Source organism: Dunckerocampus dactyliophorus, chromosome 20 (genome assembly GCF_027744805.1).
Source record: "Dunckerocampus dactyliophorus isolate RoL2022-P2 chromosome 20, RoL_Ddac_1.1, whole genome shotgun sequence".
Lineage (NCBI taxonomy): Eukaryota > Metazoa > Chordata > Actinopteri > Syngnathiformes > Syngnathidae > Dunckerocampus > Dunckerocampus dactyliophorus.
The window spans coordinates 1,909,098-1,935,682 of record NC_072838.1 but is presented as its reverse complement, the minus strand read 5'-3'; the positions used below and the strand labels follow the sequence as shown (position 1 = coordinate 1,935,682).

At 46.0% G+C, this 26,585-nt stretch overlaps 2 protein-coding genes across 6 annotated transcripts; one reads left to right on the top strand and one right to left on the bottom strand.

The window, feature by feature from the left end:
• Positions 1–24: 24 nt before the first annotated feature.
• On the bottom strand, positions 25–24,723 carry LOC129173341 (protein MTSS 1-like). 5 transcript variants are annotated; one of them, XM_054764152.1, is made up of 15 exons: positions 23,721–24,723; positions 20,187–20,248; positions 16,813–16,886; positions 7,973–8,057; positions 7,635–7,726; positions 7,376–7,450; positions 7,245–7,256; positions 5,653–5,810; positions 5,421–5,528; positions 5,243–5,340; positions 4,875–5,091; positions 4,579–4,764; positions 4,275–4,421; positions 3,643–3,799; positions 25–3,567 (listed from the first exon to the last, which is right to left on the bottom strand). In XM_054764152.1, the coding sequence occupies exons 1-15, from the start codon at positions 23,790–23,792 to the stop codon at positions 2,936–2,938; spliced, it is 2,175 nt and encodes a 724-aa protein (XP_054620127.1). In that variant the 5' UTR covers positions 23,793–24,723; the 3' UTR covers positions 25–2,935. The 5 variants fall into 5 exon arrangements, with proteins under 5 accessions (XP_054620127.1, XP_054620128.1, XP_054620131.1 ...); XM_054764153.1 differs by having other exon boundaries at positions 4,875–5,088; XM_054764156.1 differs by lacking the exon at positions 4,579–4,764.
• Positions 24,078–26,585, top strand: LOC129173343 (zinc finger protein OZF-like). Its single transcript, XM_054764157.1, has 2 exons — positions 24,078–25,276; positions 25,425–26,585. Exons 1-2 carry the CDS (start codon positions 25,084–25,086, stop codon positions 26,243–26,245), a joined length of 1,014 nt encoding a protein of 337 aa, XP_054620132.1. The 5' UTR covers positions 24,078–25,083; the 3' UTR covers positions 26,246–26,585.

The window sequence follows — 26,585 nt, the reverse complement described above, 5'->3', positions numbered from 1 at the left end:
CTGCCTGGCTCCTGTTAGCAAAAACACGTTGGCGGTCACAAACAGCAATCCCACGCCTGACTGGACAAGTGGTTTATTTCCTCATTAAACAAAGACGGCCACCGTCCAGCTTCATCTGCTAAGCGCATCAGCCACACGACTCTTGGCGGCCCCCGACAAAGTAGAGTGATCATTCAGGCATGAAACTGCTGTCACACTTTGTAGTAGAACAAGAACCAGCTGCACATCTGAAATGTCTTTTGGTCCAGCAGTAAACAAAAAAAGGACTACACTTGTCATGTCATGTGTTCCAGAATCTCCAAAAATGCACCGTGACATGTCAGTTCGAGATGCAGCGCTTTTTTTTCTCAAACCAACACCACCCAAGACCGATATGATAGCGAGAACTTTTTTTTTTTTATATCTACTTGTTTTAAAATTTCGATTTAAGTGTAGTTTGTGCATACCTGGAGGTGAGAAGGACTGGAAAAAAATGTGATTTGACCAACTGTACCCGTTGATTAGTCCTAATCAAGTATCATAACATGACTACTAGCACATCACGACTATCAGGAGAACCAGAGTATAGAGGGGAAGGAGCCACCTGGCATGGCCCACTAAGGTGCACTGTATTCGGACACACGCTCTGAGCAGCCGGTGTGACGCCACGGAGGTCTCTGGCAAACCTTTTGCACTTTTCAAACACTGCGGCGCTGGCATTTCAGGTGGCTGATGAGTTTTTTTTGTGTGCTCGATGGGTTCCCCTCACCGTGGAGCATTTGGTAAGGATATAAAAACAGCTAAAAAGAAGCAGGTAAGAATGCACTTAATGGGACACATCTATTCTGCGGAGAAAGCCTTCTGAAAAAACCTCCAAAAAGCACCAACACTGCTCCATTTCCATAATGTGAGCTGCATATCAACCAAGCTACAGCGACATTGTTATGATTGGTATTAACAAGAACTACGTTACTGGCGTAGTGACACCTCGCCACACCACACCGGCTGCGATTACCGACTAGCTTCACCACACACTAAGTCACAATGCCTCAGGCCACTAGCCAAAGGTAACGCTGCTGTGTTTTTGTTTTGTAGCGTTCCTTTTAATGTTGCTATGTGAAATCAATGCACCCGAGAAGGAAGTTCCACTAATGCTTGAAAATGAGCTAAATACTGTACGTTATCATGAATGTACCTGCTACTACATGCTCACAAAATGCATATGAAACCTTAAAACCTTATTGGAGCTTTTTGGAGTTGTTTTAATAGCGGGCTTTCTTGGCAGAATAGGTGTGTCCAATTACATGCACTCTTAGCCTCGTCATTTTTTTAAAACCTGTTTTTATATCTTTAGAACGCACGAAAAAGAGAAACGTGTGTTTATGTCTCACATAAGGATTGTGGATGAGGGACAAAATTCCCAAAAAAGTGAACTTTTCCTTTAAAGCGAATGTTTAAATGTTTAAAGCTCAGGGGGCGTTACGACAGGCGGTTAACGTCACAGGAGCGCTTGATTTGCACACCCCGCACAGTATGGGTAATCTCGGAGCTATTTTGAATGTTATCGTGTTTATTGGTATGACGCTATGGCTCCCTCATATCGGCCTTATAACTATCGTGCTTCCCTAATGTTAGTTAATACATAACATCTTCATAACATAACTTATTTCCGTAAGACCTGTGTCGTTTAGCTATCACCCGCTAACAAGATTTAGCTTTAAATACTGCTCTAAACTGTCAAGAGGTTAATATTCAATGTTTGCAGCGTTTTTAATCGCTTCGTCTGGACTGTGAAGATAAGTTTACATTTAAAAGAAATAATTGAACTAAATGGCGTAGCTGAGCGATCACACGGATGATTCGGCTAGCGCAGGGGTGTCCATTTGGCACTTGGCATATTCTAAAAAATAAAATTAAATAGTTTCTAATGAGATATATTAGTAGACATGAGACTAATTTGCTTTGTCACCTAGAACATAAAGCTTAGATGTGGGCGTTTTCTTCAACTAGCGTAGCATATATTGAATTTCTTTTAACCGCCATCCCTCCTCGCGGCCACCAGGGGGCGACCAAGGTCCGTCAAGGAGGCGACACTTCAAACAACAGAAAACATACCTGCCACCCCTCCTGTTTCCCCCCAAAAATCCTGTATTTTGCCCTTCTTCCCCGGCGTCCTCCCCTATTTTATCCGTACTTCCATTGAAACCCCCCCCCCAACAAAAAACACCTCTCTGGTACTGCCGGGGTGATGTTTGCTCATTTTTCCGGGAAATTTCCCAGATTTTCATATGCAAATGTTGACAGGTGTGCAGAAACGGATGGAATAAATGACTGTCTGGCAGTTCCACACAAAAAACTACGTATTCTCAATATCTATGCGAGCTGTGCATTCCTAGTTGTCAGCACATAGATGCCGCTTCCATACATGTCCACCAGAGGGTGTTGTTGCCACCAAACATTTGTGCCTTATTACTTTTAGGCCACTAGTCTAACATATCAGCTCAAAAGCGTAAAAAATAATATTAAATTACACTTAAAAAATAAAAAGCAAAGGTACAAAGAGGAACAACATGCTAAAGCCACAAGTCTTTCAAGGCGAGGCCAAGCTCTTCAAAATAAAATCAAGTATCTGCGCGTTTGGCACTTGAAGCGGGAGCGTGCGAAAGCAAACATTCAAAGAGTTGATTTACGCATTTGAGCCACACGACTTCCTGCGTGAGGCACACTTTGCTCACGTTTGGCACAAACGGGAAACGATCCTCGGAGCGGAACCAACGTGTCTGCCTCGTCCTCTTAAAGCGAAAAGCAGCCCTAAATTGTTTCACTTTATTCCGAGAATAGAAAAGAACCGCAGCAGCATTTTTAAAAGCGTTATTGTGTGTTGGTGTGCGGACACGTTTGCTCCAACAGTCTTTGTACAGCTGGGAACACAAAATGGCTGCCATCAGAGGCGGCATCAGTGGATCCTCGGCGCCGAGCGGTCGTTCGTGGTGGTCTTCTTCAGCTTGACGCCTCGCCGGATCGCCACCAGGAAGTCTTCCACGCCTTCACAGTGTTCGCTCTCCTCGAGCAGCTCCGGAAGAGGGCGCGGCTCCAACTCGGAGCTCCGCCCCGCCTGCGGGGGCGGCGTAGGTGGATCAGAGCCCCCGCCCCGGTGTCGCAACTCCCAAACATCCAAGTGAGGTGAAAAAGGTGACGAGAGGGGGGTGTTTGGGGGGCTCACGGGGGTCCGTGGGGAGTTCCCGTTCTCTGACGACCTCCTGCTGGGGAACCCAGGATGTTCAGGCACGGTGGGGGTCTTCACCGGGACCATGGGGGGCTTGATGGGAATGGGTCCCAAAGTGAGGCCCGCCGATGGCCGCCGGAGGTTGGGTTTGGAGGATGGCGTTCGTCGGATGGTGGCCACCCCCGGCGGGACGACGGCAGAAGGGCTCGGAGGCATGCAGGCGGACGCGGGGCGCTTGGACTGGAACACGCGGCGGCAGACCTGACTCGCGTCGCTGCTCCGTGGGATGCCGCAGGATTTGTCTGAGTCGGAACCCTGCTGGTCCGTCTCCTGATCCGCCCCCACAGAAAAGTAGTCGCAGTCTGACCAGGAAACAGGAAGTCGTAGCACCGGTTACAATATGCATTTTATATTTAATGCAGATCAGCGAGTCCCACCATGCGAGGGGGCGGCGTCCTCGGAGCAGCACGGCGTGTTGGTCTGACTGCTGTAGCCGCTGGAGCCCTGCAAGGAGTCCCTGCTGGAGCCATGGAAGTCCAGGTGGAGGCTGCGGGCCAGCGCTTTAGCTAGCTCCTCGTGCGCCACCCTGTCCTCCTGCACACATTTTATGGGTTGAAGGAAAAAGAGAGAAGTCGAAACGTTTCTTCATCTGCTGTTTAATTCCCTTTTTTATTTTTAATTGTATTTTTTCTAATTTATTTTTTCATACATATATATTTTATTTAATTAAAAGTTTTGGAAAGTTTTTTAAAAATTATTTTATTATTTATTTTTATTTATATATTTTTTAAATTTCAATTAAAAATTCTGTTGTATTTATTTTGTAAACAAAATTTTAAAAATGTTAATATATATATTATATATAACATTTAAAAATTATTTTATATTATTTTTTAATTAAACATATATTTTTAAATATTTTCTTTTATTGTTTTATTTATTTCTGTAAAACAATATATTATCTTAATAGAGAAAAAATAATTGTATAATTAATTATATTTAAAAAATATTATTTAATAATCATAAATATATATTTTTTATTTCATGATGCTGCTGTTTAACTCCTGACCTTCGGTGATGTCACAGCGGGGCTTCCTTTGACCCCTTGTAGCTCCTCCCCTGGAGTGATGACATCAGCACCTGCCTCTCTCCTCTCCTTGGTCCTCCTCAGGGTGCTGAGCATGTGCTGGTCGTACGGGCCCGGCTTTGCCCAGTCCTACAAGGACAAGGCAAGACGGAGCATTTAGCTCGAGCGCAGACGTTAGTGCTGTTAGCATGTTGCTTTGTCTGCTTTCACTTTGGAAAGAAGATGCTCAACAGATGAGGAGAAACAAATGAGAGGCTCCAGGAGGACAATAAGCGGGAGGTCGAACCTTCCAGGAAGGGACTCTGGATGATGGGATCATGGATGAGCACCAGACGGGGGAAACAGACGAAGTGGAGGGCGGGGACATGGGTGAGGTGGCGGTGGAGGTGAAGTATGGCAGATGGAAGGGGGCGTCCTGTAGTACCACGCCATACAGCCAGGGGGCGACGTGATGGTCAAAACCGTTTGACAGCTAGAGGGTGATTGGATGAAGGAAGGGCAGAAAAAATGATTTCTGTGGCATTTATGGCCGTATGGACTAACTTGGACTTTTCCCAGGTTCAGTGCTGTCCCGTTCCTCACCTGTAACGGCTCCGGAGGCATGGGGGAGGGCGACTTGGACTGAGAGGCGTCCTGGGAGATGAAGCCAGAGTCGTGGGAGGAGACTGAAGAGAGGCGGGCCGGCGTCTGCAGCGGCAGCGCCGAGGACGAGGAGGTGCGGTAACGGAAGTGGGAGGTGGGGGAGTGGCAGTGGGAGCCGCTGGAGCGTGAGTCGCTGCTGTTCACGCTGTTCAGGCTGCTGGGGGGCGGGAAGGAGAGAATGTGTGAGAATTTCCAGTCTGTCTTTCCTACCTCAGGAGTCAGGAATCAACCAGGCAGGAGCAGGAGGATGGTCTCTCCGCCACAAACCATCAGAGGTTAGTTGGGCTGGTGTTGCTATGGTGACCAACCTGCACATGCTGGACTTCCTGGACACGGTGGTGCTCGGGGATGAGGGCGGAGTCTGATAGGACCACGTGCACTCTGAGGCCTTCAGGTCAACAATCACCTGTGAAGGAGGGAAGGAGGCAAGAAGGGACAGTGAGGAAGGAAAGAAGGTAAGCACTTAGAAGAAGAGAGATGACGTACCTGCTCGCTGGAGGGGGGCAGCTTGTGGGGGTCCATGGTTAACATCTTGAGGTCCTCAGTAAGAGTCTGAAGGTGGGTGATCTCACCCATCATGGACATCTCCTCCTCCTGACACACACACACACGCACACACACACACGCACGCACACACACGCACACGCACACACACACACACACACACGTAAGCGGCCAAAGTCGTGTTGACGCCAGAATGCTGATGTTCCAAACTGACCACGAAGGGCCGGAGCATGGACACCAAGCAGCAGAACCGACTCCTCTCCTCCACCAGCGCCCTCCTAACCGCCTGCTTCTCCGCCTCCTCCAGCAGGAGGTACTTGTCGTTGACGTCCTGCTTGGCGCTGTCCAACTGCGGCTGGATGTCTCCACGGCCTGGACGCACACAAAGACATCAACTTTTTCCCAAACCCTTACTGAACTTAGGGTCCTCCTGAGCAGGTGCTTTTCTCTCTCCAAAAATAGGCCCTTTTTCCCACTGAAAACACATCTCATTCACCCTAAGTCGGTAATAATTCATAAATATGTCAGAATACCGGTAAAATATACAGCATACATGCACAGTAAACCCTCTGTGAAGCAGGATTCCTAATTCATAAATGGAATATTTTCATAGTTTGAGAAAGAAAACCCGTTTATGACCTTCTAATTCCAGTTTTTAACATTGTTAGAGTCCTCTAGACATGAGATAACACCCCTACAGTCACCTTTACACTCCTATTACCCAATATAGCAGACATAATAAGTCATATAACACATAAAAATCTGTTTACCACCTTCTAAATACAGTTTTCCATATTATTAGAGCCCTCTAGACATGAAATAACACCCCTATGGTCACTTTTACACTCCTATTACCCAATATACAGTAGGAGACTTAAGTCATATAACACATAGAAAACCTGTTAACCACCTTCTAAAACAGTTGTTAACATTATGAGGGCCCTCTAGACATGACAACACCTCTGTAGTCACCTTTACACACCTAATACCAAATGTAGTAGACATAATAAGCGAAAATACGACTTGTGCTGGTGTGCGTTGCTGTAAATGTGCTAGGGGAGCTTGATGGGGGGTGCACAGGAAGTGACGTCAGGGGCTCAGAGTTGCGTTGTAGCTTGGCGTGGGTTACGGCCTCAACAGTAGCCCATGTTGAAGATCATCATGCCTGTTGTGAGATCATTCAAACCTGCAATAAAAGCCTGTTGTTCTGGCCATCCAGTCTGGTGATTGTGTTTTACTGACACCTAGTGACCAGTGTAGAATACTACATATCCTCACAACGCGTCTGCTGAATGCCTTATGGTTGTATTTTAGCTGATTTAGCCATGTTTAGGCTTGAAAATGCTTAATTTAGGCAACAAATAGGTACAACTTTGCTTAAGTACACATATAAAAGAGGAAAAAACCACCACCATCTGCTGAACGTGGCTGCAACAGGGCCACAAAGTACCGATGTGGTCCAAGAGGACCGGCAGTGAAAGCTCGCGTGCAGGGACGCAGCCAACACTTGACGGCTTCCAGACGAGAGTCAGAGCCGCGAGGAATGCTGACAAACAACCACAGGAGTCCAAACCCGCCGCAGACTATTAACGACACCAGAACCGCACATGCAACTGGGCCTGCTGGCATCGTCAGAGGAACGTCTCCTTCCCAGGAGGTCTCAGCGGGCCTCCCTCTGGTCCGTTTTGTGCACCAAGTAAGTCCCGCATACAAGAACTTCTGATGTGTGGAGGTGAGCGGAACCATCATGGCCGTCAGGGCCAAGAGCTCAAAAGGCCAAAAAACTAAAAAAAACCCCAAACTTACCAAATACGTCAGCTGCAGATTAAGTCCGAGGAGACCCGACACCATCAGAAATGGACCAGACAAACAGAACATCATCATTTTTCATTCCATCTTCAAAGTTGAAAGGAGAATTCTGATTGTTTCCATGTCACCTTTCTTAGCTTTCTTCTGCAGCTTCAGAGTGTCGGACGATCTCTTCTTGATCTCCTGACGAGCTTTTTTGTACTCTGTTACACACACACATGCATGCACGCACGCACACACACACACACACACACACACACACACACACACACACACACACACACACACACACACACACACACACACACAATGAATGCAGGCCCATTAGAAGTGCCCGCAAAGCGGCCCCTAGTTGAAAGGGGACATCACTGCAGTGTGTGTTTGGACCTTTGGCGTGGTCCTTGTCCAGAGTGTTGGCAACTCTCTTCCACTCTTCCATCTGCTCCTGGAGGGGGTTGATCAGGCAGTCCACAAACAGCCTGCACGCAAATCAACAACGATTGCTTTTCAGCAAATGAGTGAAGACGGCAGAGGGCAAGGAATAGGAGGAAGGACGCTCGCAAGGATGCGAGGAAGGACGCAAACAAACAAAACATTCAAGTAAGAATCGCTGCAGAACGAGATAGATGATGGGTGCGGTGGGGCGGGGGGCGGGCGGTTGCCATGGAGATCCGGGTTGGAGGCTTACACCTGTTCCACACACACACACACACACGCACACTTACGTGGAGAACTGGCGGAGTTTGGCCTCGATGCTGCGGTGCCTCATGCACATCCTGGTGAGAGCTGAGCCGATGTCCCTCGTCGCCCCTGACAACAAAATCCAATCTTTACACACATTCTACATTCTCTGCATGTTAGCAAGTGATAACTACATTCATCACATTGAAGAGATAAGTACATTTTTGGCATAGCCCATTAAAAAAACATGCTGACACGTGTCAAAACCACTTTAGACGTCCTAAGATGTGTCCTACACACTTGAACTCATTAAAGCAAAAGTACACTTTTATGGAATTGTTGAGATATGAACACACGTCTTTCTCTTTTCTGTGCCTTTGAAAGATATAAAAAAAAGCTGAAAGGAGGCAGGTGATTAATGCACTTATGGGACACACCTATTCCGCCTAGAAAGCCCTCTGAAAACACCTCTGCATCCATAATGTGACATTAACCAAGCTACAGCGGACATAGTTATTATTATTGTAATTAAAATTGTTACACCCAAGAACTACGTTAGAGGCGTAGTGACACCTCGCCACACCACACCGGCTAGCCACTAGCTTGCCTCAAGCCAGTAGCGAAGGGTAACGCAACACATCGGAGCTGCCGCCAAGGCTGCTGTGTTTTTGTTTTTGGAAAGGTTAACGCTATGTGTCGCAGTCCTTTCTATCTTGCTATGTGAAATCAGTGCAACCAGGAAGGAAGTTCCGCTAGTGCTTAAATTGACCAAAACACTGTAAGTGTTCCATCTTATCATGAATGTAGCTGCTCCTACATGCTCACAGCATGGATAGAAAACCATACAACATTGTTGGAGCTTTTTTAGAGGGCTTTGTAGTCAAAATGGGTGTATCCCATTATGTGCATTGTTAGCTCCCCCATGCTAACTGTTATTATACCTTTAGAACGCACAGAAAAGAGAAAGACGTGTGCGTCACATAAGGATTGCGGATGATGGGCAAAATTCCAAAACATGTGCAGTTTTCCTTTAAGTCCTTTAACGTATAGGAAACATTTAGTAGTGCTTGTCATGTGACTATCCCAGGATACGGCTTCCCCAAAATGGCCGCGTGCCAGCAGGTAAGCTAGCTCATTTTCAGAAGCTTATTTTATGCCATTAGAGGTTGTTTTTAAGCCGTTTAACCATCCTAATGCTTTAACAGGATGCCAAATACGAACAATTCATCTCTTCTTACTTTAGTTCTTGAATGAATTCATATCAAACTAGTAGGCTTTTAGCCTGAAAATTGCTACGGAAAGCCTGTGGTTTAACATGCTAATAATTAGGGTTGGGCATCGGGGCTGACATTGCGATTCTCCCCGGATGGTGCAGATGTTTTTATTTAGATTCCTTGTTGCGATGCCCACTTCGCCGTCCGGAAGAAATAACTGCGAACACCATGAAAGAAAAAGAGCAGTGGGCTCAGTGTGACATTTGCAACACAATAACAGCACGTAAAGGAGGGTGATTCATTCGAAATAAGCCAGGGTTTCAGGATGCTAGCTGATGTGGTGGAAGTTGAGCTACGGCTACGGCAAGTTCATATTCATTTGCACACTCCGTCTCTGTTGGCAACAGCCAAGGGACCTTCTCAACTCACACAACACACTTCCGGCCTTCACAATAAGAGCGCTTTGGGCTATATCCTGTTTACTTGTGTTAACAAATAGGGATGTCATAAAAAAATAGCTGACACCAACACCGAGGCAGCCAACAATGTATACTACTTTTCAAACCTGAACATCTTTTACGAAACTGTACTCTTGTGAAAAGAAACTTGATAACATTTGTATTCAAGCTGAATGCCTTGATTTTTAGAGCATATGCTGGTTGAAAATAGCCCTGGAAGAACTTCATGGTGAAGTTGATTAAAATTAACTTCATATCATTAAACAATTCATGCAGAAGTTAAATTTTGCAAGTTTCTTTTTGCATGAAACATTTAAGCCATAAAAACTTTTATGACGCTGCCTCTTAGCCCTTTAGTTTTTTTCAGTTTTGACGTTACTATTCAAAAAAGGTTGTAGCTTGAAAATGATTACAGATAAAGGCGTACTGTAAATGAAAAAAATCATCAGTATGACCCAAAGTTTGTGATGGGAGTAAATTCACTCATCTAATTGGCACATTATGACATCACCGGGCTCAGAATTTGTCTGATCCCTGTCTCCACGCTATCGGCTCAAACAGGCTCATCACAATGTCTGATCCACTTGTGATACTCTTCCTCATCTCTCTAGCAAACCCAGCCATCATCATCGTCATTTACAGCGCGATCTTGAACACCACTGCTGCCTCCACCGTTACATAGATAGACATACAGTAGATAGAAAGCATCTATCTATCTATTATGCCTGTGAATATGCCAGGTCATTGTATTCTCAGGTCATAGCTATCGATTACCAGTGTATTTCTTGCCCAGGAGTACGTTGTATGCCGCTATTTCTGTGGGTTTTTGTTTTTTATATTCCCGCTACTTCCCTCACCATTAGCCCTCCCCCCACCCCAAACACGGTTTAGCTCAAGTATGCTGCGTGTGGACTGCCATGGTGAGCCGACTCGTTGCCGCACGCGCAAGGGGCTTCAGAGTCTATAAACTTTGCACAGAAAGGCCCACAAATGTTGCTCATATTGGAGTTACAGATGTCCGCCATCTCCTGGTGTGCAGCATTAAAAACATTAGAAACCTGATTTGCAGAAATGGCTTGTTCAATTCAGCAAAGTTGCTTGCCGCAATTGTGCGACTTTGGCGCTTAGAGGGCTGCAAGCATCGGAATCGAGAATCGTTAGGCACCGGCGTCGAAACACCAACTAATAATTCAATCAATAAATGTCACTGTTATCTTTAATAAACATACCTTCTTTGCTTCATTTGAAGGTACTTTGGTGGTGACGAAGCATAAAAAGTGTGACGTTATGTCCAAATAAGGAATACATTCACCATGAACAACGTGTAAATGTGGAACGTCACACAGGCTATTCTGTGTGTTCCACTTGGTCGGTGACACACTGGATGACAAATGAGATATAACATGCATTCATTGCATAGGAGATTTAACATTGAAATATGCAGTAGAATACATAGTGTATGCCCAATCAGTATAAAACTAATCAAAGGTGATCACTGTTGGTATCCTGATTAGTTGTCCCTCTCTTCTTCTCCTCCTTCTTGATTCAAGCTAATCAACTTTGAGACGCTGTGAAAGTCAACAAGGTTTTCCAAGTGTGCGAGAGAGCGTATTTAATAGCAGACAAATAACTTGCACAGAAGGTGTTTGCTACTTTGGCGGGGCGGACTCGTGTGTCAGGGTGTCGGGGTGCGGCCGTCATGCTGCATTGCACCACTGACACCTCCCCCCTTTCTCTCCTCCTCCTCCTCTTCTTCTTCATCTCACTGAAACAGACGTCGCTCACGTTTGCTGTGAGCTTTGGACTCTGTGGTCCGGATCGAGTTCTTGCGACATCAGACTTGCACCGTGTGTATGACGCGGCCTGTGAAGCTGAGCGGCCCAAACACCGACACCGGGCTGACCTGTAGACTTTTACAGGTGTACTTTGCATACAGAGAGTCATTGCGTCCCCGCTTCGTCTTTTTCCTCATCCGATTTCCAACACTTCCAATACTAATTGACATAAATGATATTTTTTAAATCTTTCGTTTTTTACTAAAACTGACTAAAACAAGACTAAAACATTTTTGAGCTTTCGTCGAGTAAATCTGGACTACAACAAGTCACACATACAAACTAGAAAAGCACTAGGAGAGCACAGACCTCCGCCAAGCACCATAACCCCCCCCCCATGTGATTTAGCATAAATATTCATCCCACAAGTATTTGATCTACAGTACATATTAGTCCTACAAGTATTTGATCTACAGTACATATTAGTCCTACAAGTATTTGATCTACAGTACATATTAGTCCTACAAGTATTTGATCTACAGTACATATTTAGGTTCCTTGACCATGAAAACACAGCATTACAATTGGATTCATCATGATATCAATATCAGTTTAGTGGTTATTGACACAAATGGTGTTTTCCTGGTGGATCTCCTGTAGCTCCACAGCGGTTGAAGATCCAACACATCCACATTCCAGCGTGTCTTGGCTCCATATGATGGTGTTTGTTGCATGTTTACAGCTTCTTTTCTCGTCTTCCTACCATCACAATTCCAAAGTCCCCTATTTGTTCATATTCTGGATCATACTGTAGTATGCGGAATGATCCCATTATCTGGATCGCTCTTTGATATTTTCTACAACCTGGTGGAAATTCTTGTTGTGGAGTTATATGCACAAGTGCCGAAAATGGTCCTGTCTCGCAACTTTAAAGAATCCTTGAAAAAAATCCCTGGATCTAGACGGTGATCCGGATCACCCCCAAAATGTGATCAGTTCTTCCTTTTCTCATTTCCCACAATTCCTGAACATTTCACAGAAACAAACAAACAGACAGACAAACGCCGGCAAAAACATGACCTCCTTGGCGGAGGTAATAAACATGCAATGCACCAGAGAGTCACTGAGATGTTAGCAGATCTGAAAGACGTCCTCAAGGAGAGTTTGCTTCTCCCATTCGGACGCCAACAACCGCGGGGAAATTCCTCCTCCGGCTTAAAAAGGCCCCACCTGTTCCAAACGTATAAATAACCTATGATGACGCCGAATAAAGATGGCCGACTGTCCCGGGAGCGTCGTCCATCCGTGGCGAAAGAGGCGGGGCCACTTGACACGCTGTGGTTGGAATCCCAAACGGCCGCCAGCTGATGCTTAAACCAAAGGAGACAACATAACGGGAATGCATATTTCAAGAATCCACACACACACTCCCACACACACACACACACACACACACTCCCACACACACACACACACTCCCACACAAGGCATCCCAACACCACCAGGCATCTCCGTGCTGCAGTGTGCATGGTATTCCTGGCTCGTACGACCTCGCTGCTCCCTCCAGGAATTCTCTTCACTCCTCAAACGGCGTCGACATAATCAAACGTCGACTCCAACGCTGAAGGACAGTGTGGTTTTTGGCAACCATTTTATTTTTAGTCTTTTGAACCAAAATGCTTGTTTTAGTCGCATGTTAGTCATCGCCTACAGTCCGCCAAGGCGGCATCTTGTTTTTGCCGCCACTCATCTGTTTGTTTGTGTTCAAAATAACTTGAGAAGTTCTGAATGGATTTGGATGAAACGTTCAGGAATTGTGGGAAATGGGATGCGGAAGAACCAATTATACTTTGGGGGTGATCCGGATCACCGTGTGGATCTAGGAATTTTTAAAAGAAACATTGCCAGACAAGACCATTTTTGGCATTTGTGCACATAACTCCGCCAAAAATGGTGAGAGCACTTGGGAAAAAAATACAGGACGAGTTTCCACCAGGTTGTAGTAAATATCAAAGAGCGATCCAGATAATGGGATCATTCCGCATACTACAGTATGATCCAGAATATGAACAAATAGGGGACTTTGGAATTGTGATGGTAGGAAGACGAGAAAAGAAGCTGTAAACATGCAACAAACACCATCATATGGAGCCAAGACACGCTGGAATGTGGATGTGTTGGATCTTCAACCGCTGTGGAGCTACAGGAGATCCACCAGGAAAACACCATTTGTGTCAATAACTACTGAACTGATATTGATATCATGATGAATCCAATTGTAATGCTGTGTTTTCATGGTCAAGGAACCTAAATATGTACTGTAGATCAAATACTTGTAGGACTAATATGTACTGTAGATCAAATACTTGTAGGACTAATATGTACTGTAGATCAAATACTTGTAGGACGAATGTTTATGGTGTAAACCACAACATGGGGGGGGGACTATGGCTCTTGGAGCAGGTCTGCGCTCTCTGAGTGCTTTTCTAGTTTTGCCAAAGGACGTTTTTTTTCTTTTACACACTCAGGAACTTAAAAGAGTCGAGAGAGCGTTTGATGAGTTGGAGCTATCTTATTACGGCCGTCATCTACGTGCGTGTGTGTGTGTGTGCGTGTGTGCATGTGTGCGTGTGTGTGTGTGAGACAGGCAGCTGCTGCGGTTGCCGTAGCGATGCCATACCGATCCACGGCCCCTGTAACCACACGGGCCAACGTCATTCTTAAAGAGAAGCCTCAGTCGTTAACAAGCTAAAGCGCCACGTGCACTTTGATGTATTTAAAGTTAAATATCAACAGTGTCTCGTGTGTGATTGATTGATTGATTGACGGAGGTCGCTACCTCAGTGGAGGTATTTCAAGCGTGAGAGCACATTCTCTGTAACTGAAGCCTGTCGGGATACAAAAATAGTTGCGCGGCGCGTTCTCAACGTTTGACCCACTTGGTGCTGCAAGAGTGGAACATACGCGAGGCCCCGTTTACTTGGCCCAGAGCTTCCGGGAGGTTCTACGCTCTGACATCATCCCCTCTGGCTCGTATCCCTGAGCCGAGTACAGCCGGGCCCCGCATATTACGGACCCGCCAGCCTTGAAGAGTACTTGTGAAATCTTCAATCGAAGATCTCACGGGACTAAAATGTGACAAGATTTCTCGTTCAGAAAAAAAAAATGTCTCGTGATAATAAATAAATCGATTAATCACACGATAAATGAAAATGAACTCCGTAATTTTAATGTTTTCCTCGACTCTCTCCTCCAAAAGGGGCAGAAAGAGAGTTCACTCTGTGCATTGGTTCAGCACCTAGACGCTTCATAGAACAACGGAGTGAGACCTCTTGTCAGTCATACAATCACTTTGTCTTTGCGGGGGCCAGGCGGGGCACAGCAGTGCAGCAAGGGAGCCTGGCGAGGAGCAATGCAAGGTCATGTGGTAGGAATTAGGAGGGAAAAAGATGATTGCAAAGCCAAAATTGGGTCAATAAAAAAGGTTTGTGTGTCCAGTCATACTTTTTCATGATCATTTTTTTAAAGTTAATGTTAAAATCTCGTCTCGTGGATCCAATCTTGCGCATTGTCTTGTCTCATGTTGTACAATCGATAGGTACAACATAATCACCAAACTTACTTATTTGTTCATGTAACGCACACAGAACAATGACCAGCTCGGTGTCTGTCTCCTTTCCTTTGTGTTGGAGCACCTGAAGCACTGTTGTCCACGCACTGTTGTGTTTCTGTGATGATGCGTTCAAGTGCACTATGTAATTTAAGGACCAAAATGCATGCAGTGTAAAAATGGAAGACCGAATATTAGTGGATTTGTTTATCCGCATAAAATTGTTAATAATAGGGATATGCCGATATTGGCATGAAAATTAGATATCGGATCATATCAGTATCATTTTTTTATAACGGTGCGCGAGTGCCAATTCATCAAACTGTATGTAATTATGAGGGAGTTATAATGTCCAATAACATTAAAAATAGATAATCGATAAAAAAAACAAACATTCGCTTTCCGAGGAAGAGATTTTGCAAGCCAGTTGTACCAAATACTCCGTAATGGGGGGGGACCATCTAGCACAAAGGTGCAAAAGGTTCACCAGAGACCTCCGTGGCGTCACACCTGCTGCTTGGAGCGTGTGTCCAAATACAGTGCACCTTGCTGGGCCACAGCAGGTGGCTCCTCCCCCTCTATACTGTGGTTCTCCTGGTAGTAGTGATGTGCTAGTAGTCATGTTATCATATTTCATTAGGACCAATCAACAAATCCTCATTAGTTCCGGTCCTTCTCACCTCCAGGTGTGCACAAATGACACTTACATCGAAATTTTACAAAAGTAGATATAAAAAAAGTTATTGGTTATCAGTCTTCAGAAGCAGAAAGTTATCAGAATTTTTGGTTGCATTTGAAAAAAAAAAAAAGATACCGTTCATCTCTATTTCCAATATAATGGTTCTAATATCACACGTGAAGAAGAATCACTCTGAGTCACCCGCAGCGTTTCCGCACCTCTTCTCTAACTTGTACTTATATTGCAGTATTTGTCTTATTTTGTGAATGACAGTGAAAGGAAGCGTCACGTGTTGATTACACAACATTAGCCTGAGGGATCAGCTGCTGCCCGTATTGGTATCGGTTGATATCAATACCTGTAATGGAGTGATGAACAGTATCGGATACTGCTAAGTGAGCCACTGCCGAGCATCTCTAGTAAATAAATAGTTTTTTGGGGGGGGTAACCTAAATGGAAAGCGGTTTGATGGCGGGAAAAAAGAACCCAGCAGAGGGCGCTGTCTCACTCAACATTTTGCAGCAGGAAGATGTTTGACAAGACGTGATGTTGTGTAGCCTGTCATTTTGTAAAACGGAATTTAATAAAATGCTGTGTTTAATAAAAAGTGTGAAAGGCACTTTTTTTTCCGCCATTCATGGCGGTGGGGGGGTTCTTTTTGGGATGCGGACCTTGTGGGGTCTCTGAGGATCAGGCAGTGACGTCATTGGACGTTTGCTCCTCATCCCCCTGACACGGTTAGCGGGTGGTGACATTCCAAAGCGACACCGCTCGCCTGCCCTTTAAACCACGAAACCCCTTCCGGGAGCAGGTTGCTATGGTAACCGCGGACCGAGGCACAGAATGCATCAGCATCCTCTCGAATCTGAATCTCATTCGCTTCCACAACACCTTTGCCTCCTCTTCCGCCGCCCTCAGATGCGAAAGCGAGAAAATAAACGCCCATCAGGGCCGCTAGTTGCTGTCCATCAATCAGGAAGTGACCTTCATCGACCGTTCCAGTCTGGCGCTCAATGAAGCACAAATCAATTCAAAGGCTCGGGATGATGAACGCGCACATCCTGACGACACTCAAAAAGTTTGACGGACATGACGGCCATCCGGCGGCGAAAGCCGTGAGCGAGCACGGGCACGGCGCTCCGTCCTACCTCGACTGCCGGTCGCCATGTCAGCCACCTTCTGGAAGGCGTCCAGGAAGGCTGCAACCGCCACCACCGTCGTCCTGCGGGACATCAGAGCACACTTTGGTTGGAAAAAGGAAGGCGTGATTAGTGATGCACATCGATACTTCCGATACCAGCTCCTCATGCTTTGAAATTGATTCCCACAACCAAATATCGATACTTTTGATACTTCAGTCAGGTGAGGTAAAGACCGACCGTAAACCGTAGTGAATTTCCCCGTTGTGGGATAAATAAAGTACAAATACAAACGGAGCCGTGTGTGAATTATGAATAAAGTTTTTATTCTCAAATGAGTTCTTAATAATTAATCATTTATTTGAATGGTTTTATTATTTTATTTTTGTTTTTTAGTGTTTAAAATACAATTTTTACATATTTTATCTGATTTTATCCTCTTTCTTCTGTTGTATATTAGCTTGGCTATACTGTCAATTACCTCAGTATGCTTCAGGGTTTAAAATAAATAAATAATATTAATAATAATAAGAATTAATTTAATTAATACATGAATTCAAAGGCTGGCATGCTTTATGCTGTAATGTGAAATACGCTACTTGTTCAAATGTACCAGACAAATTAGTTGAATTTGCAAAGTATCGGATCAATTTCGCCGATACCAGTCTTCATTTTACTCAGAATCGGATCGAAAACGATATCGGTGGTATCGCACATCACTATACATGATGGCCCATCAAGTCTTATCTGTGTTTTCTAGCTGAGCTTGTTGGAACATGAACTATCGCTAACACCAACCCCTAACCCTGTCATTTTACTATCATCACTTTGACCACCAGGGGGAGCAGCTCACATTGTATTGTATTGTATTGTATTGTATTTGTACTTTATTTATCCCACAGCAGGGAAATTCACTTGTTACAGCAGCAACAAGATACGCAAGTAAAGAATACATAGTGACTACAACATGGTTCAGGTGGTGCAGGTGTTGTAGAGCCTGATAGCGGTCGGTATGAAGGACCTGCGGAACCTCTCCTTCTTACACCGTGGGTGTAACAGTCTGCTGCTGAAGGAGCTGCTAAGGGAACCCACAGTGTCATGTAGCGGGTGAGAGGTGTTGTCCATGATGGATGTCAGCTTAGCCAACATCCTTCTGTCCCCCACTTCCTCCACGGAGTCCAGAGGACCGTCCAGGACAGAGCTCGCTCTCCTGATCAGCCTATTGATCCTGCTCCTGTCCCTGTCCGTGCTGCCCCCTCTCCAGCAGCCCACAGCATAGAAGATGGCTGAGGCCACCACAGAGTCATAGAAGGTCCGCAAAAGAGTCCTGCACACACCAAAGGACCTCAGTCTCCTCAGCAGGTGGAGGCGACTCTGGCCCTTCTTGTAGAGGGCGTGGGTGTTGACTGAGGCCAATAGCCACAATACAGGAGGGACAGTATCTTTATAAAAGTACTTGAGTGTTACCAGCGCCACCTACAGTATTCTCATGAACACATTATGAGCAGACCGTGTAGCTTGTCATCATCAATGCCACATTGAAACACATTCACAGGCTGTCATGCGCATTTTGGCCAATCAGAAGCCTGAAAACGCTTCTTATCCGCGACTGACTTGGCCGTGCGTGATAACGCACCAATGTAGCGAGATGTTAGATGTACAATGATGTCTACATTATCTTTAACATCAGCACACTCTTACACGGAGACTGGGAAACATCATGAATGTTTTTTGGGGTTTTTTAATTGCTCGTGTGTGTTATAATGCGCACGCATGAAGCCAACACCCGTGAGTCAATAGCGTCAAGGGACATCAAGCACACAAAAAACCTTATCAACCACCTGAAACGTCAGCGCCGCGCCGTTTGAAAAGAGCAAAAGGTTTGCCAGAGACCTCCGTGGCATCACACCAGCTGCTCGGAGCGTGTGCCCGAATACAGTGCACCTTGCTGGGCCACAGCAGGTGGCTCCTCCCCTTCTCTACTCTGGTTCTCCTGATAGTTGTGATGTGGTGGCAGTAATGTCATCATATTTCATTAGGACTAATCAACAGGGACAGCTGGTCAAAACCTAATTTGTTCCAGTCCTGTTTACTGTACTTCCATGTGTGCACAAACTACACTTCAATCTAATTACCCTACTAGAGTTGAATCTAAATTTAAAAAAGGTATCGTTATCAGTCTTGAGAAGCACGTGTCATGGCCGATTATTAGGGATGTCCCGATCCGGGATTGGCTGCCGATCTGCTGTATTTTGAAGACCGGATAATATCGGCTTCCGCCGTGAGATCGGGCCGATCCGGTTGCCGTATACCGTTAGTAACTCTGAGCCACACTCCAACGCGGTAGGTGCGGTAATGCGCCTCAAAGCTGGTTGCCACTCGACTCCCGCCACTCACAAGAAGAAGAAAAGGCAGCACCACCATGCAGACAAGTCCGCGGTGTGCCGTGGTGAAGTTAGTTTCACGTTCAACTTTGGATATTTGGCTTCGTAGCTACAGCGGTAGTTCCCTCTTGTGCCCGGGCGGCTGTGTCAAGGTCCCGGGAGCTCACACGTGAAGTGCCGCTGTACAGTGGCGGTGCTACCCTTGGTCACTCGCAGGCCCCCCCACTGGCCATCTAGACATTTCAGATATGAACTTATTGCCACCTCTGTGTGAGTAATGGTCTCACCTTGGCCACCCCAATGAAACATTTCTGGCTCCGCCAATGCCGCTGTAACCGCTGGTTGTTTAGACTAGGGACAATAAATGACTATTGCGTTGAAGAGAGTTTATTACAAAAATGTCATATATCCTAAATGACACCACAAATTGTTCTGTAACCATGTCAAATGATCAGTCCTACCTTAAAAGTATTTTGCACTCCCTTTTTTCCAGTTTGATCTTCTATTGGATTATGGACCTGACTCACAGAGGTTTGTTACAAAAGCCCAACAATATTGTTGGTCATGCTGTGGAATAAACAAATGCATTCAGCAACACTTTAGTTGCATTATTTTTCATGCTTTGAAGAGATATTTTCATAACCATATTCAATTCCACAAATTCATGTTTGTAACAAAAGCTTATTATTATTATTTTAAAAAAAGGATCGGTACTGTATCGAATGGGCAAGACGATTAAAAAAAATTGGATCAGATCGGAAACCAAAAAATGTGGATCGGGACATCCCTACCACTGATGCAAATCAGACACCACAGATAGATTGTGGCCCTGTGGGAAACACTCTGCTGTTTATTTGTATGTGTTTTTCCATTCATAACTGTTGTTTTCATGTTTTTCCTTTCATCTTCACGCTTTACAGCGAGGAGATACAGCAACACCCGTTCCCTGACGGCCTGACGACGTGTTTTCCCGTCCAACAGACGTCACATCCGGTTTACCTGAGCTGTGACTGCAGCTTGCTGGCTTTGCTGATGAAGTCTTCCCAGACGGGATAGCTGCCCTGGAGGGGAAAGAAGAAGATGATGTTCATGTCACGACATGTCCAAAAAAAAAAGCACTACTTCCTAATGAGAAAGTCAATCCATAAGCCCCGCCCACGCAGCCTTCACACTGCAGCAAAAGTATTGGGACATGTATAGGGAAGTGAGAAGTGCAGAAGACTGGGAAGTCTTTCTACAAGACGCTGGCGTGCGTGCGGCACGTGTGTGGTGTGTGTGTCCTGCAGTTTTTCCACATCAAACTCCTCCAACTGTGCCTTGAAGGACATTGCTTGGCGTGTCCCCCCCGCAAAGTTGGGAGCATACAATTGTCCAAAATGTCTAGAGACGCTGTAGCCCAGCCTCTCATTGACTCGTTCACTGATTGAGAGCATCGTCCGTACACTTTTGCCCATCGAGTGCGACTCGTCCACACCCGGAGGATACGAGATAAGCTAATCTACTACACCACTGCATGAACCCACAACAAAACAGCATCGCTACAACACAATAGTCATGACTCCATCTCGTCTCAGGTGTTGATTTCATGTCAGCTGACAGCTTTGTGTGTGTGTGTGTGTGTGTGTGTGTGTGTGTGTGTGTGTGTGCGCTCCTCTCCAGCAGTGTGCTCCAGCTGTGCCGAGCCATTTATGAGCCAGCATCAGCGCCCGGCCGCCGTCGCTATGGCAACACTGCTGCTGCTGCTGCAGAGGAGGAAAACCGTGGGGGGGAGCAGACGCATCGACCACACGCAAACACCGTTTTTATGTCAAACCTTTCCTTTTTTTGTTGCGGCTGTTTTTCTTCTAGCTTGCACGGGCCCCCGTCCTTACACTCCCCGCCCCTGAATGCAGCTAATCATGCATGATTGTCTTTCTTCCTCCCCCTGCTTCCCTGTCTGACGGAGCGGGAGGGCAGGGCCGCCGCATCTATCAGCCAGGATGGACATAAATTGTCACCGAAGGCAACGGCAGCAGCCTGAAGGTCCTTGTTGTAGCGATGTGCGGATCGATACTGAAATATCGACACTTTTGATACCAATTTTTTACGCTCTAAAATCGATTCTCAAATCAAAATATCAATAGACTTGGACTGAGACCGACTTCACTGATCCACAAGGGAAGTTGCTTGGTTGCAGCAGCTCAGTTGCAGAAGAAAAAGACAAACACTCTTAAATTAAATGCAATGCAATATGAACGAAATATCTCAAAATAAAAGGAATATAAGATCAATAAAAAGAATAAAGAATATAAGACAAACAAGATTTGCATATTTATAAATACTGTAGTGTGTAGAAATATGGTAAATCCAAGTGCATTTACACTTTATACAAGGCAGGGCGGACACAGCGTGATAATGTTGTGAATGATCTTTTACAGGCAGGTGAGGTATTGCAGAGCTGGATGGCATGTGGAATAAATGAAGTCCGGTAGCATTTACTGTGGGAACGGAACTGGAGGAGTCTGCTGGGGAATGAGCCCCTCTATTGTCCGATGGAGTGGGTGGGTGGGGTTGTCCATGACAGAGACCAGTTTGTCCAGTGTCCTCCTCACTGTTACAAACACCTCCAACTGAGTGCCAATAACTTATTCGGCTTACATTTATGAATTTACCAGACACATTCGGTGTATTTGCATAAAATACTGGATTGGTATCGCCGATACCAGTCTGAATTTTATTTATAAACACATCAAACAGGAAATCAGTGGTACATCACTACCTTCATGATTCCATCACTGTGCCTTAAAGCACTAAATCTTAAATAAAACTTAAAAACATTTATCATGCGGTTAATTGATTTATTGATTATCGTGGCAGGCCTACCGATCGCAGTCGTTTGTTGCCTCCCGTGTGTGGCGCCCATCACTGTAATGTTCAATGAGACACACAAGCACCAGCACTTGATCGCCGGAACAAAAGGCTGTTATTGCAGTTTTGAATGATCTCACAACGGGGACAATAATCCCTAACACGGCCTACTGAAACACTGGAACACATTCACAGCAACTTGCACGAGCATGAGTCTTATTTATGTCTTAAATGTCTTGTTTTCTCTTATTATGTCTCCTATATTGGGTAATAAGAGTGTAAAGGTGACTATAGGGGTGCTACCACGTCTAGGGGGCTCTAATAATGTTCAAAGCTGTATTTAGAAGGTGGTAAACAGGTGTTCTATGTCCTATATGTCTCATTTTCTCTTATTATGTCTACTATATTGGGTAGTAGGAGTGTGAGGGTGACTATAGGGGTGTTAGTTCATTTCGAGAGGGCTCTAATAAAATTAAAACCTGTATTTAGAAGGTGGTAAACAGGTTGTCTATGTTCTTACTATGGAAATATTCCATTTAGAATCATACTTCACGTCCAAATTCACTTATCACGGTTGGGTCCGGAACCATTGAACCGTGATAAACGAAGGATTACTGCTCAGACACTTTGTTGATACAATTTTTTTGCTTGCCTGAAACCTTTGTCCTGTGTTTGACTCCGATTCTAATCATAATCGACAACTTAAGGCAAAACCATGAAATCGTAAGCGATCTAGAAAATGTTCAAGTAAAAATGATAGGTGTTGGTATCAACATCTGTGATATTGGCCCTTTATTTACTTGATATCACCTCCTTTGAGAACATAGCAAATGAGTGCTAAAAGGACATGAAGTGTTGCTTCATCCCATTTGATGAAGCAACAACGCCAGCAAGGTCTGCTGTGTTTCCATAGCGACTGCGAGACTGATACAGCAGTTTCAGCTACACCCCCCCCCCACACACACACACCTTTTATTGGCTTCCGAACCTTCTCTATGTCCGAAACTGTGAAGCCGTCACCCAAAAACGAAATAAAACCACAGCATCGGGACTTCAACATCAAACGTTACCTCCATTCCAGACTAGAAAGAAGGAAGGTTTCCACTACACGAAACCGGAGGACGCACACCAGAAAGACAATTAGCTCAGCAGACTGGCGTCTCCTCCACAATGACGCAGGAAAACACACACACACACACACACACACACACGTGCTGAGAAAGAGTGGAAAAACGGCATGCTGCCATTCCTGCTAACTAAATTAGACACGAGTTTGACGCCATTAGAGTCTGAAGGAATAGAAAGTGGTCCACTTTGACCTTTCACCTCAGAGACCAGAACCCCGTGCATGAAAAAGCAACAGGGTTGCTGGTCGGACACATGTTGACTCCACCAAACACCCTCGCCAGTTAAAACTTCAGACAATTCATCTATTATTTACATCTATTATTTATTGCTCTATTATTCTTCCGTGGGCGAGTCATGTGACCTGGCCCCACCACCACCAGAGGAGGGAAACATGGGGGGTATATTCAAGGTGTGGCAGCTTCCTCAAAAAAAAACACCTGTGTGCCCCCCCCCCAATCCATTTCACCTGATTAATGAATAATAAATGAAAATTAAGCTTTAAACAGGAAGTAATTCTGACATTGAAATTGTTCCTAATGAGTGAAGAATGTTTGTTACCTTCATGTCTCCTATGACGGTCTGGAAGAGCCCTCCCAGGGCGCTACACTCCCTCTCCATAGCCGCCTCCATCTTGGCTCTGTGGGCTTTGTGGTCACTGGGAGCTTGTGTTGTCCATAAATCACACAAACGGCGTCAAAGTGAGGGGGGAGCCAAGGTGGCTGTTCTACCCGGCTGGTGGCGCGCCAAAGGCGGACAGAAGCAGCAGCAGGGGCGCTAGTTGACTCCCACGGGGGATGGAACACATGTCCCCGGAAGGTGGCGCATGCTGGGGAAGGCAGTGAAGCGCGTAGCGCGACCGGAGAGGATCACCATCATCATGACCTTTTATTGCTTCACCCGCTACAAGAGGTTAGCGCCGAGAACGCGCCTGGGCCGCCGTGACCGCGCGTCAGCTTGACCACGCCCTCCGATGGAGCCATTTTTTTCTTAATGGACGGAGGGCGAGGCGAGACAGGGCCCTGGAAATAACACATTTCAAATACTATGAATGCCAAACGTTAATACGGCAGCAAATGAGGGACTTTAAATGTGTAAATATTTTTTAACAACATCAATTCTTTGGTGACTTTAGAAATTGAAATGATCCGCACACTGTACACGTTTACGCTGGCCAACGTCATCTGTTGCTGACGTCCACCTGAGACATTTAAGACAAACAGCACCACCTGGTGGCTGAAGGGATGCAGTGCAATGAGGCGCGATGTTCAGCAGTACCAGTTAACTGACGGCCCTTTGGTCCACATGGCATCTGAGCAACCTGGAAGCTCAGTTCAAAACTTTGAAGGCTATCCATTCATCCATTTACGTTCACTTATCCGGGTCCGGGGGCAGCAGTCTCATTCGGGAAGTCCAGACTTCCAGCGTTCTCAGGCCAGCTTTGGGCGAGAGGGAGGGTACACCCTGGACTGGTCGCAAGCCAATCGCAGGGCACACAAAAAAGAACAACTTGAATATTTGAGTTGACTCACCGGAGCTACTTTACAAATACTCTAGTTATTCACCTCCCGTCCAGCAGAGAGCAGTGTTCATACTCGCCTTCGGAAGTGGAACTCTGGTGTAAATGTTGTTGACTTCCTCGCGCACTAAAAAAACATGTCCGCCATGCAGCTTTTGCAGTAACGTTAAGGAAAACAAACATCGCAGTCATACGCTCCTCACTTCTCTTTAAAAGACTCTGACGCACATAGCATTGCAAAGAAACACAACAGCTTCGCAAACGTGAACTCTCTGCCTGTCGACGTTGCGTCCACCACAAAGATGTACAGTTAGCGTGTCCTTAAGAGAAGACGCCGGTCGGTTAGCTTAGCTTGCTAGCTGCAAGCAACAGCAGGCGGAGGTAAGCCAGCGGAAAGCGTCAAAAATGTGCAAAGTCCAAAAGCTGAGAGAGTTGTTGAACGAGCGACTAGCGGCTGCCGTTGAGGAAATACGTGGACTGTTTGAAAGAACCGTAGCGGTGTTCGAGGAGGAACTTCATCGAACAAAAGACGAGGTGGAGCGACAGCGTCAGCTCCTGGACGCTTCTTTCAGGCCTCAAGTTTGGATAGAAAAAGCAGGTTAGTTGACTTTTCATGACACTCGCGTGGTATGTGAGTCATTCAGCTCAATGTAATAATAAAAGACGTGAATCCACGTGCAGACACAAGAATGCTATTCTTTTTAAATGAATCTACCTGCTAGTATGACGTCTTTGTCTTCCTGCAGACGTCCAACACTGGAGCTCCAGAGTGGAGCAGGAGGAGCCCCTCCATGTGATAGAGAAAGAGGAGTGCCATGTGAAGAGTGAAGAAGATGATGAAGAGCAGGCTGAGTGGTCACAGCTTTATCACGGTGAGGAGGAGACGAGTCGTCACGCTGCTGGAGACCACCACGGAGGAGCCCGCATACACCCCAGTCAGCGTCTTCAGCCTCACGGCGACACGACGGCAGCCGACACCCACCAAAGTGACACAAACCATCCCAAAAGTGCGATTCTTCATCCCGACGAGGCGCTTTTTGTCTGCCGTGAGTGCGGGAAAACCTTCAGTCAGCGCTCCAGTCTGCAAAGACACGCAGGACATCACGCCGGAGACAAACCGTTCAGCTGCGTGTTTTGCAGCCAAACATTCCGACAGCGCTCGCTGTTGGAGAGGCACACCCGCGCTCACACCGGGGAGAAACCTTTCAGCTGCTCGCTGTGCGACTCCACCTTCAGCCGGCGCAACGGGCTGGAGGATCACATGAGGATTCACACGGGGGAGAAACCCTTCTCCTGCTCGCTGTGCCACAGCCGCTTCACTAAGCGCTACACGCTGGTGCTGCACATGAGGACGCACACGGGCGAGAAGCCCTTCTCCTGCAGGATGTGCGGCAAGGCCTTCTCCCAGCAGGGAGTCATGAGGACGCACATGCGCACACACACCGGCGAGAAGCCGTTCAGTTGCAGTGCGTGCGAGAGACGGTTTGCGAGGAAATACCAGCTGGAAAGACACCACTGCATGGGGCCTCACACACTTGGAACAGTTGAACTTGGGCAGGAGAAGTAGTCGTAGTACTACTAGTAGTAGTACTCTTTCCACAGTGACTGAAATCCAGGTAATCACTGGTAATAATTACTGCGTGGGTTTTCTCCGGGTTCTCCGGCTTCCTCCCACATTCCAAAAACATGTACGTTAGGTTCATTGGCGCCTCTAAAATGTCCATAAGTATGAACGTGAGCGTGAGTGATTGTGTGTGCTCTGCGATATGTTGGCGACCGGTCCCGAGGTGTGCCCCGCCTCTTGCCCGAAGTCGGCTGGGACAGGCTCCAGCATGCCCACGACCCTGGTGAGGATAAACAGCATAGAAAATGGATGGATGTTACATCAATAAATGTTGCAGCAATCA

Bases quoted from the DNA above. Each gene is read 5' to 3' on its own strand.
- LOC129173341 (XM_054764152.1), bottom strand. From the start codon at position 23,792: ATGGAGGCGGCTATGGAGAGGGAGTGTAGCGCCCTGGGAGGGCTCTTC. The intron at 5,341-5,420 runs GTACGTCATCTC...CCTCCTTCACAG, and splicing joins TGCCCCCCTCCAGCGAGCAG to GTGATTGTTGACCTGAAGGC. The intron at 3,568-3,642 runs GTGGGACTCGCT...TTTCCTGGTCAG, and splicing joins GGACGCCGCCCCCTCGCATG to ACTGCGACTACTTTTCTGTG.
- LOC129173343 (XM_054764157.1), top strand. From the start codon at position 25,084: ATGTGCAAAGTCCAAAAGCTGAGAGAGTTGTTGAACGAGCGACTAGCG. The intron at 25,277-25,424 runs GTTAGTTGACTT...GTCTTCCTGCAG, and splicing joins AGTTTGGATAGAAAAAGCAG to ACGTCCAACACTGGAGCTCC.